General features: G+C 37.3%; 1 protein-coding gene across 5 annotated transcripts; it reads left to right on the plus strand.

Annotated features, from left to right (window-relative positions):
• The first annotated feature begins 2,399 nt into the window (after window positions 1–2,399).
• On the plus strand, window positions 2,400–11,589 carry LOC128179317 (sphingolipid delta(4)-desaturase DES1-like). Of its 5 annotated transcripts, none has more exons than XM_052846716.1 (2): window positions 2,400–2,495; window positions 10,251–11,589. In XM_052846716.1, exons 1-2 carry the CDS (start codon window positions 2,400–2,402, stop codon window positions 11,256–11,258), a joined length of 1,104 nt encoding a protein of 367 aa, XP_052702676.1. In that variant the 3' UTR covers window positions 11,259–11,589. The 5 variants fall into 5 exon arrangements, with proteins under 5 accessions (XP_052702676.1, XP_052702678.1, XP_052702677.1 ...); XM_052846718.1 differs by lacking the exon at window positions 2,400–2,495 and adding an exon at window positions 5,851–6,041 and having other exon boundaries at window positions 10,254–11,589; XM_052846717.1 differs by lacking the exon at window positions 2,400–2,495 and adding an exon at window positions 5,852–6,041.
• Window positions 11,590–13,819: the final 2,230 nt, after the last annotated feature.

Raw genomic sequence — 13,819 nt, forward strand, 5'->3', positions numbered from 1 at the left:
TTGGTGTCTGGAATGTCATGCTTAGTTGATCTGGATGTTGGTGTCTGGAATGTCACGCTTAGTTGATCTGGATGTTTGTCTGGAATGTCACGCTTTGTTGATCTGGATGTTGGTGTCTGGAATGTCACGCTTAGTTGATCTGGATGTTTCACTAGAATGTAACGCTTTGTTGATCTTGATGTTTGTCTCAAATGTCACGCTTAGTTGATCTGGATGTTGGTGTCTGGAATGTTACGCTTTGTTGATCTGGATGTTTGTCTGGAATGTCACGCTTAGTTGATCTGGATGTTAGTGTCTGGAATGTCACGCTTAGTTGATCTGGATGTTTCACTAGAATGTAACGTTTTGTTGGTGTCTGGAATGTCACGCTTTGTTGATCTGGATGTTGGTGTCTGGAATGTCACGCTTAGTTGATCTGGATATTTCACTAGAATGTAACGCTTTGTTGATCTGGATGTTTGTCTCAAATGTCACGCTTAGTTGATCTGGATGTTTGTCTGGAATGTCACGCTTTGTTGATCTGGATGTTGGTGTCTGGAATGTCACGCTTTTTTGATCTGTCGATTTGATGATCTGTCACTTATACTTGGTAGTTCTTCCGTATATCCAGGTATTTTTAACACTGTAAAACTAATTCAGAAGTAAATCTATAACTTTTATAATTTTAATAGGTATTACTGGCGAATACAAAAGTTTTATTTTTCATATCAAAATACAATAACTGATTTCATTTTTGGATGTTTTATTTATTTATTTATTTATTTATTTATTTATTTATTTATTTTATTTTTTTGAGGGGGTAGGGGTTACGATTAAGAAGTTTAAGCAATAGTTATATTGCTTTAACATGGAACAGAAAAAATTGAAATAAGCGTACTTGTAACAATATGTTATTGCGTTTAAACGCAAGTTTACAAGACATAGTTTGTGTACATCGTGAGAAAGACTGAGCAGCATCAATCATGATCACAAGACCGCCATCTTGACAGAGCTTTGCTGCATCAACAGCTGGTGTCCTCATGTTTCTGTTTAATCATCTATAATCGAAAACCAGCATCATTTGATCTGACCAATAGTATTGCCATGGTCTCTTTTCTTATCGGCGATCATTGGTTGACTTAATTCAGTATCTCGGTCGGTTTTGAAATAACAAAGTACGGTAGTTAAAGTACTAGTATATTTCATTAATGCTTTTATATTTTGCACTTTAAATCTGAACACGCACTTGTATATCTCGGGGTTTTATTTGTACCGTTCTCTTTTACGATGATTAACCTTCAATACTGTGGTTCCATCAATATTTGTTCGGTGCCGATTTCCGGCAGCCACTGATTTGATGGGTGGAGGAGAGGGTGCCAAACCAACCACCCTTACTCCCATAAACAAATAAATGTTGGATCCGCGCCCAGGCCCGCGCTTTGTAGACACGTGTTCATACCAGTTGTCATGTCATATGTATTTATAGACAAAATAATGATCATGCCATATATTATAGGATATCATATTTGGGCAAATTATATCTTAGAATGGTACCATGCAATCATTTAACCGTTGTTTTTCCACTGAAAGCGCGAAAGGTTGCAATTTACAGAAGTACAACTTGTATCAATGACAACTGTATTCTGTGTAATTAAGAATTATAAACACATTCTAACAACCCACAAAAGCGTGGGGGGGGGGGGGGGGGTCGACAAAAATATAAGGATATCATGCGCGGATCCAGAAATTTTTTCCAGGGGGGGGTCCGAAGGATAATTGTGTTTGCCGGGGGGGGGGGGGGGGGTCCGAGGCATATTTTCGCGATAATTTTACTATGTAAATTTAATAAATTTTCATTTTCCAGGGGGGGTCGGGACCCCCCCGACCCCCCCTCTAGATCCGCGCATGGATATAGACATTTATGATTTTGTTTCGAACAAACGGTGCATCTACTGAGTAATTTGTAGAAGACTAGGTTTATTATTTCAAAGACTGTTTCAACTATCTTTAACACCCAAATTAAGTAAAATTGAATATTTGGTATTTGACTACATGATTTGAAATCTGACGAAATATTAGAAAACTGTTTCGATGTGTTTGAGACTTTCTAACGCGTAGCGCACTTGTATCAATGACAACGTAAAGTTTGACAACTGCTGTCTTCCATGATGTATTCATTTTTTGGAAATACTTGTTATTTACTCCTACAAAAGCCGTGACTAATGGTATGGTTCACCCGTCTACGAGCGAAGCCGGAAATTTATCCCCCCCCCCTCCCCGGTCCTTCACTTTTTGTTGACTCGCCCGCATGGCCGCATTAAGCGTTGTATACGGGCGCGGCGAGATACTATAGAACCTTGTGTTGAGGTAAACATCATCGCAGGAAATAGATCTAATCATGTGATCAATCACAAGAATGCATGCATCAAACTTCCGGAAAATTTCTTTGGACACGTTTTAATTTGTATTTACTCTTTCTCGATCGGTTTCTGGTGATAAGGCATTTACAACACGAGGTATGTCTAAACATTATGTTCTATTTATACATGTATTATTGTATAATGTGAGCATATAATTTTTTTTATACAATCTCCTGGTGAGTTTACTGGTCAGTTGTACTAAGATATCCCTACAAACGACCGTACAAAAACGGTGAAAACCTCAATAATGTGACTACCCGCGACCTGGTTTGAAGGACAGTGCCAATGCTGAATACTTTAAATTTATACGATTATCGATTTATCCCTTAAATCTGTGCCCGATATTGATCTTTGGCGATATATGTATTTCAGAGCCATATGTTTGAAATACTAATAATTGTTCATGAAACAGATCGCTCAAAATTTTGAAATTTTGTAATGGTGTTAAATGTATAAAGTATTTTACGAAGGAGGTCGCCGAGGTGCTTTAATCATACAGTAGAGCTTACAACAACAACAACATAACACCACAACAACATAACACCACAACAACATAACACCACAACAACATAACACCACCACAACATGACACCACAACAACATAACACCACAACAACATAACACCACAAGTCAACATAACACCACAAGTCAACAACAGCAACAACAATGCTAAACCTCAACAATTCTCCCCACCACCATTTTGGTTTTTGAACTTCATAAAATTGTAAATTGTATACAGTTTACTTTATAGTTTGTCGCCGATTTTTGACTCGATGATTTATGCCGAAAATGGGTGTCTTTTTAATCTCTTTAATTAAAAAGACATTATTCATGCGCGGATCTAGAGGGGGGGTCGGGGGGGGGGGGGTCCCGACCCCCCCCCCCCCCCCTGGAAAATGAAAATTTATTAAATTTACATAGTAAAATTATCGCGAAAATATGCCTCGGACCCCCCCTGGCAAACACAATTATCCTTCGGACCCCCCCCCTGGAAAAATTTTCTGGATCCGCGCATGTTATTGCTGAATTTGTTGCTTTTTATTTCATTTTCATCGGTTACACACTGTGAAAGTTTAGTGTTAGTTCGGCTGTAGTACAGTGGCGGATCTAAGGGGGGGGGGGTGGTCCCCTTGAGTAATTGGTTATAATAGCCAGTGTTTAAACGACTCTTCTATTTTTATTATACTACAAGCTGCCATGATTATCTTTTTTTTTTAAAACTATATTTACTTTGTTACATGGAAGTTAATATTTAACTGATCACAGACATTCTTCATACAAAGATAAAGGATTTTTATCTTATTCTCTGCAAGACAGGAGCGTTTGACGGGTTAATTGCAGGTCTCAAATCTACAGACCCTTAAAAGTTTGTAATTTTATCATTTCTAAATTATAATCACGAAAAGAAATGCCACAAAAGTCTGACCGCTTGGAGACTTGATGATTTACCCTACAAAATCTTTAGAATCAATTCAGAGAATTCTCTAGAATAGCAAGAGTCCCCAGATATCCTAACTACATTTGGCACCCCCCTCTGACTCTAACTCCTGCATCCGCCCCTGTTGGAGTGTTAGTACACGTAAGCCACGTTGATAATCTTAATTAAATTATTGTTAATTATTAGAATGTTTAGATAGATTTAAGAATTCAAGAAACACAGCCGGTGCGACAAATGTTCTTGCATGTACAAATAACCGATTTTCTTTCCCCTTTTGTGTTATTTTTTCATGTAGGTGTAAATAGCTACACTGTATCAATGAATGCGGTATTTTTCATCATTTAAACCTTATACTCATTTTCATACATCATCGAATGCCATTCTGCTTGAGTAATGTTGCGGGATCTTAAATGTGAGAGTTTCTTTCAACAGGTATTTTCACAATTAAGAGCCTTGCTTTCATAACCAGTACCTGTTTGATGTACTCCAGTGATCATGTCTGCCGTGCAAACTCAAATCTCAGAGCCTAGAGCACACAATTATCAGTATTAGATTTGGTAGTATATAATATAAAAACAAGACGGAAACGTGTTTCGACATCAGCTCAGGTTCATTCTTTTCAGTTCGTCTCTGAATTACAAAATAACAAACATTACGCAGATTTACGACGAATTTATTAAGCAAACTCTAATATGGAACATATTAAAATAACATTGATTGTTTCCATTTAGGACCATCTTCGCTAGCCAAGGGTGATGATCCGGATCCAAGGTTTCTCTATTCACTATTCTCCATGTTTTGAATATAGAGAAACACTGTGGATCGTCACCATTGGCAAGCGAAGATGAGTTAGGACCTAAAAGAAGGAGAAATGAATATGGGAAGGGGAAACCAACAAGAGAGTCCCTAGAATGACCGTCCTACACTTACATGTATAGATCAAAGAATTTATATAACAATAGACAGGGCCTCAATAGTCTTTTAAAAATATAAACGGACCATACATTGGAAACTCGGAATCAAACATATACAAAAACATATACATGTAGATATACCACATATTAAAAACAAAACAAGGTGTATCCATACTTATTTAATTTACCCGCCACTTCAGTATACATGTATCTGCATGGCTTGTTTTTAGTATTTTCACTGAAAGGTGTTTATAAAATAAATCAGTTTTACTTCATTACTACCATCGATTCAACCTTATCAACATATTTATTTTCATTCAAAGGGGCTCTATTTACTTCTATACACAGGTAAACACTACCCTTGACCTTATTTTTCCTGTACCGAAATGTTAAAAGTGTTTATGACTTAAATATAAATAATATAGAGAAACACAAGGGAGTAGGGGTGTTGATTGATAGGAAATATCTGATGGATTTGTTTACATTAATTGTGTATGTATTTGCGCGTTAAACTGTTATGAGTTCATGTTTGCAAAATATTTTTTAGATAAGTTTAGAAATCTTCGACTTGAAACTTTTATAAATGTAACATTTTGATTTAAAGACACAAGAGAGAACAACAGCACTTCCAGCCCTAAATACACCTCCCCCCCCCCTCTCTCTCTCTAAAAAATGTTGCTGACACAGGGAATGGAATAACAAGCCATCACTACACCTTGCATTTTGTACAGGGTGTAATGATACAATAAAAATAGGACCAGTTTTTAACGACGTATTCTAGAATTTTACACGCGCAAACTTTTATAAAGTAAACAATTTACGAGAAGTGCTTGGGCTATCAAACCACCCTGCAGGGACATACCGGCGTGACGCTCAGATTTTAAAAATCTAAAGAAGTTTCCCTCTTTCTAAATAAGGTTTGGTCATTATTTGTTTGACTTGATCGGGGAATAATTTAGTTTGTTTAAAGCGATAATCTGCGAACTGCGCGCTTCAGGTTCTCAACCACACCTTTTAAACGAATACTCAACCAAGCGCGCTTTTGCTTTCAAGATGACCAGAGAAAAAATCAATTCCATCTCATTCAGTTCAGGTGTTTGTTATTGATTACCTAAACGAATCCACACAAATGCTTCTCATTAAATCGAAAAAAATTTCTCCATTTAGATTGAATTGAGTCACGTGATGAGGAATTGCAAAATATTGTTTATATGAGAGCACCCGAGTTACAAAATACTCGTTCGGAGCGTTAGTCCTTTAACGACCGCCGAGGAGAGAGAGAGTGAAAAGGTAGGACAATACATGGACACTTTTACGTAATCAAATTCTTATTTATCCGAAATCCAATTTTTACATTTATCCGATTGTGCGTCTATTCTTAAATATAAAGGATTGTTGAAATGTTCTTACATTTTTCCATCTTGGCTGTTATTAATTTTTTTCTTTATCAATAGAGAAGGGGGTTGGTAGGGTGGGGGGGGGGGGTACGGCTGGTTCTGTTTCAGTACTAAGCAACCTTTAATAAATCGTCAAACGATTGTGATTTTTGAAACCAACTGTAATCCTGGAGATATTTTAAATGATTTTCTTCCCGACAGATCTTAAATTGTTTTAGTTTTAAATTGTCAGAAATTAGGAGAGAGAGAGAGAGAGAGAGAGAGAGAGAGAGAGAGAGAGAGAGAGAGAGAGAGAGAGAGAGAGAGAGAGGAGGGTGAGATTAAGAGTCCGTAGTAGAGTTCTCATGAAGCATTAATTCAATCCGTGGGCCGGACCGTTAATTATACCTATAGGTGTTGTCCCGGTAGATGCTTATCATTTGCTACAACGGGATCTCGCTGATTGATGTGCTGTTCATTAATTAATTACTATTTGTTGTGTGGGTTAGGATCTGGGACGGGATTCATATCCTATCCTTGGCTGGAGAATGGCCGGCCTCCTTTTCGCGCGGTAAAGTTGGACTGGCGGATCATCAGGATCACCACATAGTATTCTCTTTTAAAATTTCGTGAAATAAGAAGCATATCATCTAAGGAATGTATCATAATAGGAAAAAAAACCAACAACAACAACAACCCGTGGAAAAAAGGCGTAATTTCATCTTCCATAACAATTTTTTTTACATTTATATGTGTGCCAGAATTCTGATACAAAAATGGCCTGATTAAGATCTGTTTACATTGTTTTCTTTATATTACGTAAACTGAAAAAAAAGCCTCTGTCTACATGACATAAGACTAGGATTTCGCCATGACCCAAGTGGCCGAAAGTGTGACTTTAAATGTCTAGAATAGAATTAAATTACGAAATCCTTGTTGTGGTCATGACACGGCTGCCAGGACCACGCGTTAGATACAGAGGTAACAGGCCGCGACATGAGTTATGTCAATATGGAATTAAGCATTTTTTCACCTTACTTTAGCGAACCCCCATATATGTATCCCCTTCCCCGCCTCTCAGTTAGACGACAGAGGTAACCAGGTGTGTGTGTGGGGAGGGGGGGGGGGGTGAAATAAAACACATTTTCCTGAGATAATATTTCATCTAATTTTGAAATTTATAATTTTACATGGCGATGAGAGAAAGTGTAGGGGGTTAATGCAAGTATTAAAAAAAAACTCTGGACTATAATTCGTCGTTTTGCCAAATTGGTTTGATGGGCTGTTAGCTTAGACGTTGAAAGACCGAGTGGGGACGGAGGGGACTGCAAAATATTTTTATCAATGGGTTTCAAGGAAAATTTTCAGCTGATATTCATGACAGTTTTAAATAAATCCAAGATGGCGGCAATAAATGATTATAATAGTAACTTGTGTATAAGGTAAAGGTATGCAATTCAAGAAAACCCTGCCACCCCCCCCCCCCCCCCCCCACACACACACTTTTTTTCGCAGCAACTAATTTTTTAAAATTTACATATACAAAATTGAATTATCCTGGAGCTGCCCCCCCCCCCCCCCTTTTTTGGAGGATGTAAAAAATTGATATGAAAATAAGGAAATTAGGATTGAATTTGAAGTTATATACTACGCCCCCCCCCCCCCCCCCCCCCACACGGATTAGGATTTTGAAGATTTTGGGAAAGTCTTATTTCCTTCTTCTTCTTTTTTGGCTTGTCAAGATTTTTGGATGAGTCTGGCCCCCGCCACTTTCAAAAACGATGCTACGTGCCTGTAAACACAAATATCATGACCAGTTGCCGGCCGGGTATCGTAACGGAATCTATCGAGTGTCGACTCGCCATCATCTAAGGTCATAGTTATAAGTACTCATCGTCCCCCACCCCCTCACGCTTTATCAAAACAATTGAAACATAAATATTAAAAACATAAATATTAAAAAAAACCTCGTAAATAACTCATTAGCGATAAAAATCAGGTTTTTAACTCGGAAAATTCCCTATCTGTAAAGGGAGGTCGGCTGATATCCTAGTAGAGGCTACGTGAAGTCTGAATTTGAATTGAGCAGTGTTCTATTCAGTCATTTAATTAATGAAGCATGACCAAACAAGTTGTACTGGAAAAGTAGCCCGCTATATTGTCCTTTCTAGATTTCGCCGCTTAAAAGCAAACACGGGTGTATATATATATATATATATATATATATATATATATATATATATATATATATATATATATATATATATATATATATATATATATATATATATATATATATATATATATATATATATATATATATATATATATATATATATATATAATGGTATTTTCTTCACCTATGTTTATATAAGAGTTTGTAAGCGGTGCATGAATTCATTTACTTTTAGCTAAAATATAAGCAGCGGCCTATTCGAGAAAATTCAAGTCGATATGGCTGTCAATCCGAATTTTCTCGTGGTGCTACTATTTCTGCAGCTTGGACTGCTATGTACGTGTATGTTGTGTGCATGTGTGCGAGGGTTGGGCGGCGTAAGTAAGTTTCTGTACGACTGCAGGTGTATGTGTATATAATAGATCTGCTCCCTCCCATGGAGGGAAGGGGTTACCTTAGTACTAATTGTTGGGATCGTGGTTGATTAGAATTCCTTGTAAGCAAAATTTACTACAAGATGAGATCTGACCTCTGATATATGTACTGTATATTCTCTTGTTTAAGGTCTGTTATATTAACACAAGCTGTAGTCATGAAACGTTTGTTAAAAATACACTGAAAAACGTTAACAAACTTATTTTTCCTGTAAAGTTGTTTGTCATACTAACATATCACGGAAGAAAACTAATACTCAATCTGATTAAAATCAGATCTTTGATCCGCTCCGACAAATTCTGATGTCGCTACACAAATCGACTATCGGAATTTCGGAGCGTTATAAATACAAAGATCTGATTTTAATCACATTGACTAATACTATTATTTCTAATATTTAGCCTTCTCCAGATTTGACAATGAACAAGTTTTACGTGTTTTAACAAAGAGTTTCAATTACACGTATATATAACAACTCCGAGCAACATAGTAGTATTAGGTAACAAAACCAAGATTACATGTAATGTCTCCTTGTAACAATTGTAACAATATCGATCCACAATTACATGTAACACAGATTTCATATAACGCCGCCAAGTCGTGATTACATGAGCATGCAACGAACCCGATTTATGATTACATGTAACTGGTTACAACTGCGTGTAACATTGCGAAGCCATAATTGATATTAAAAATAACGACGCCAAATCACCATTACATATGACAATTTGAGTCATTATGATTTCATGTAACAACACAGAGCCATGATTACATGCACATTACTGTTACATGTAACGATTCCGGTCCATAATAACATTACTACGCTTAGTTACAATCGTTTAACGACTCAAACCCCAAATGATCATTACAAGTATAACATCATGTGCGAAAAGTTCATTTATCGTTCCTGTGTTGAATTACGTTTGCAAAGGGGGGGGGGTGTGGATGGCAAGGGTGCTATCGTGGCTTTATAAGGTGATATTACTATGTGACTTTGTGAATTTTAAAACTTGAAATAAGTGCAACAACCCCCCCCCCCCCCCCCCCCCCCCCGAGGGATCCGAGCATAGATGCTGAACCTTAGTCATATTAATGTAGATTTAATAATAGCTATGGTAACATGTAGCAATAGTTATGAATGTAATAATAGCTATGGTTACATGGAAAGACACAAAGGAACAGTTTTCATTTTTGGAATTTAATTTTAAAGGTCCGTCACAAGTGTCAAAAGATGAAATATTAATATACTCGGGTTGTGGCGTCTTGAAATTGTCACTTATCGATGAATTCCATAACGACCTCGCGTCTTGTTCTTATCAATGCCATGCAAGATATTGCGCTTCTAGTGATAAAGCGAAATCTATCTTATTATCATTCAATGATTGGAATGTTTCTTCATACAATCTTTTATTCAAAAGATGATTTATATAATCAATGCTTTCCTGAGAATACAGAAATATTCGACAATGAGTAATGACAATGAGTAAATGAACTTTTTGTCTTTCTGTTTAGCAGGCAGTCAAAATGAAGAACTTTCTGGGATTCAACAAGCTAGACCTCCGTATCAACACCCCGGATGATGAGTGGGTGTTTAAGGAGGAACCCCACTCCTCACGGCGTCAGGAAATACTACGGAAGTACCCGGAAATCAAAAGACTGATGGGATACGACCCCTCGATAGCCTACATAGTGACCGCGGAGGTCCTGGTCCAAATCCTGGTCTGCTGGATGTTACGGGACGCCAACTGGTCCACCATCTTTATCCTGGCCTATTGTTTTGGGGGCGTGTTGAACCACTCCCTGGGAAGTGCTATACACGAAATAGGTCACAATCTGGCCTTCGGTCACAGCCGCCCCTGGGCCAACAGACTACTCAGCATCTGGTGCAATCTCCCCATCGTGGCCCCCATGGCCATCAGCTACAAGAAGTACCACCAGGACCACCACAGATACCTGGGCGAGGAGAACCAAGACGTGGATATTCCTACGCGTCTGGAATCTTTCTTGTTCCGCCACCCGATCACGAAGGTCCTGTGGCTGGCGGTACACCCGATCATCCACGCCATACGACCGTTCTACAAGAGTCCCAAACCCCTCACCGGCTGGGAACTCATTAACACGGCGTGTCAGATGACCTTCAATGGATTAATCCTCTATTTCCTAGGAATTAAGTCCTTGACCTACTTATTAGCGGGGACACTTTTGGCCCTGGGTTTCCACCCCCTGGCCGGACATTTTATTTCCGAACATTACCTTTTTCACGGCAAACAGGCCACCACTTCATATTACGGTCCGCTCAATTTTATTCTGTTTAACGTGGGTTATCATATAGAACATCATGATTTCCCGTATATTCCATATAACCGTCTTCCGGAAGTGAGGAAAATCGCAGCGGAGTATTATGACCACCCATATCACACCTCTTGGGTCAAGGTTCTTTGGGATTTCGTGTTTGACAGTAACATGGGGCCACACGCCCGAGGTGTGGGGTACAGGAAGGACGAAATCAAGGAGCATTGAGATTGTGGCTCCCACATGATATGTTTGGTTGACTGCTAAATGATGAATCTAACTTTGACGGCATCGTGTGTAAGAGTATTTATTATTGTGAGACGGATTTAAGGGGTTTCCCCGACCTCCATGCCTTCGTTCAATAACTGTTGATTACAGACCAAATCGTTTATAATTTTTGTTATACATTTATGACGATCGTTTCTGCGTTAATGCCTGTTTCTATTCATTGTATTGATTATCCTTTTCTACATATATCGATCTCTCAACTGAACTTTAACGTGCTTTATTTTTGTTGAAATCGTTCAGATATTTTTATGAATAAATGACACAAAGCCAATTATTATGTTCTATCGTTGTAAAGGATATAAGCCACTCAAATACAGCCGCTGGTTTTTATTTTGAATATTCTGGCGTTGAATAAAAAATGTGCACATAAAAACAACTTGGCGGAATGGTAAACAGTTGATGACATGTAAGTGTAAATACTTCACCTCTTTCAATGAAATGAAGAAGTGAAACTTAAAATTTCGGTATTTGAATTATTTTGTCTCAAAGTGTTGGTTTTTAAGGACAGAATATATAAAAACGGAATCCCAAACCGGGAATGTAGAAGTTACTCTACCGACAAATGTCATGATGTAGTCCATTTCATGGTCATGCCTGCATTACTTAAATTTAATAACAGAAGATCTAAACCAATTAAACAGACACCATTTGTAAAACAAACTAGTGTAATAGAAATATGGTAGGCTCAGTACTGCCAGGCTTCTACTAGCACTAGCTAGCTGGTGAACCCTTTAGCTCGGTCAGTAGAGCGTTGGTTTCTAAACTGTAGGGTCCTGGGTTCGAATCTAGGCGTGGTCATTCCTCCTCTTCGATTACACTATTTTCGAATACTTCGAATCCAGTACTGATGCATGTACAATGTACTATTGTATATCTACATTTTTCTCGATTGCAATGTTCAGAACCCTGGTCCTCTAAATGATGGAGCCACTACTTTTTACTCAGAACATAATAAATAATTGCGTAAGCCAATCATATTTTTACGCCTAGTCTTTATGTTTCTAAAAAGTCACAACATCGTAATAGAATCATAGGCATGATTTGAAATCACCTAGGTGAAGTTAATTAAGCGTAGAATCGCTCTTGAACAGAATCGCTCCGAAGCCTTAATGCAGATAAAAGGCCTATAGAATGCGACAAGTCGATCTTCTTTTAATTCACTTCACAGCCGATGAAACACTTCCATTAATTTGTTGAATCCTATAGTTACAATTATTGGACGATATAATTTTTCCCTGGCGATTGATACGCATCAGTTATGTTAAAAGCCAAGTTTTATTTGCTTCATTGGTGCTTGTAACATTAATATTTATTTTCTTTATTTGAATACAACTTTTGAATCGAGTAAAGTACACGACCAGTTTATTAATAATTCATTCTCAATTATAGATTACCCCCCCCCCCCCACTCCCCCCCCCCCCCTTCCCTCCCTCTCCGCACCCCCACCCGCGGTTATAAAGCTAGAGCAAAGCAAAGTTTGTTTTGTTAAAACTCATGTACATTTACTAATTTTAAGATTTTTAAACTTGAACAAAAAGTAGTGACAAAGAGTAAATGATTCATTATTTTATTTATAAATAACAAAATAACAGTACTACTAGTATCAAAATATAAAGAATTGCACTTTATAGATTAATATTTCTTTCAACATGTAATATATTACCTGTATGTGAACAAAAAAAAGCTATGAAAATAAGACCATATTGCGTCCGTTTCGTGATTAAAAAACCAACATAGAGCTAAACAAATTTCAATTCTCCAAATAAAGCTTGTTCATAATACTTCTCGTAAAATTTTAATTCTTTATGAAAGGAAAGTAGGACGATACAAAAACTCGGACGGTCGCGCTGGATTGTTGAAGAAAAACTTTTGAGAACACCTGTACAAAAGGGATTCGAACTGAAAATGATAACCACATAAATGAATAGATTGGTAATTAATTATAAAAATGTCAATATTGTAACAATTTCTCGAGGATGTTGAAATTGATATTTTTATCGATGGTCGTTAATTAGTACGAGTGATAGATAAAGAACCTGTGTATTAAATTGGTCGTTAATTTGATATTGAGTATACCTACGAAGGTGAAAAGCAGATCCTGAGGTCAAAGGTCGACCATGTACTAAGAGTACTGACAGTGCTAGGCGATGTTTTACTCACATACAAACAACAAACGTCAAAAGATTAAAATTTGAGAGCATGTAATGTTGGCTATGTATTTATGAAGCAGTAATGAAATGCCATTGAATTCACATAGTTGTAAGTTAAACTCAATCATAAATAAATTTTCTTAAAAGATAAGAAATTTTATAAAAATGCATCAGATTATCTGCCCCCCCCCTCCCCCACTCATATATTTAAAAATAGCTTGATGAAATGATAATTCACATATATCTACAATTGTTGTACACAGGTCTTTGTTTGCGTGGCTGACTACGCCGCTATTGAGAACTTATTTCTCATTAATTAATATTCAGATAATTAGTTTCAAATCGATCATC

Source organism: Crassostrea angulata, chromosome 4, assembly GCF_025612915.1.
Source record: "Crassostrea angulata isolate pt1a10 chromosome 4, ASM2561291v2, whole genome shotgun sequence".
Classification (NCBI taxonomy): domain Eukaryota; kingdom Metazoa; phylum Mollusca; class Bivalvia; order Ostreida; family Ostreidae; genus Magallana; species Magallana angulata.

Bases quoted from the DNA above. Each gene is read 5' to 3' on its own strand.
- LOC128179317 (XM_052846716.1), top strand. From the start codon at position 2,400: ATGCATCAAACTTCCGGAAAATTTCTTTGGACACGTTTTAATTTGTAT. The intron at 2,496-10,250 runs GTATGTCTAAAC...CTTTCTGTTTAG, and splicing joins TAAGGCATTTACAACACGAG to CAGGCAGTCAAAATGAAGAA.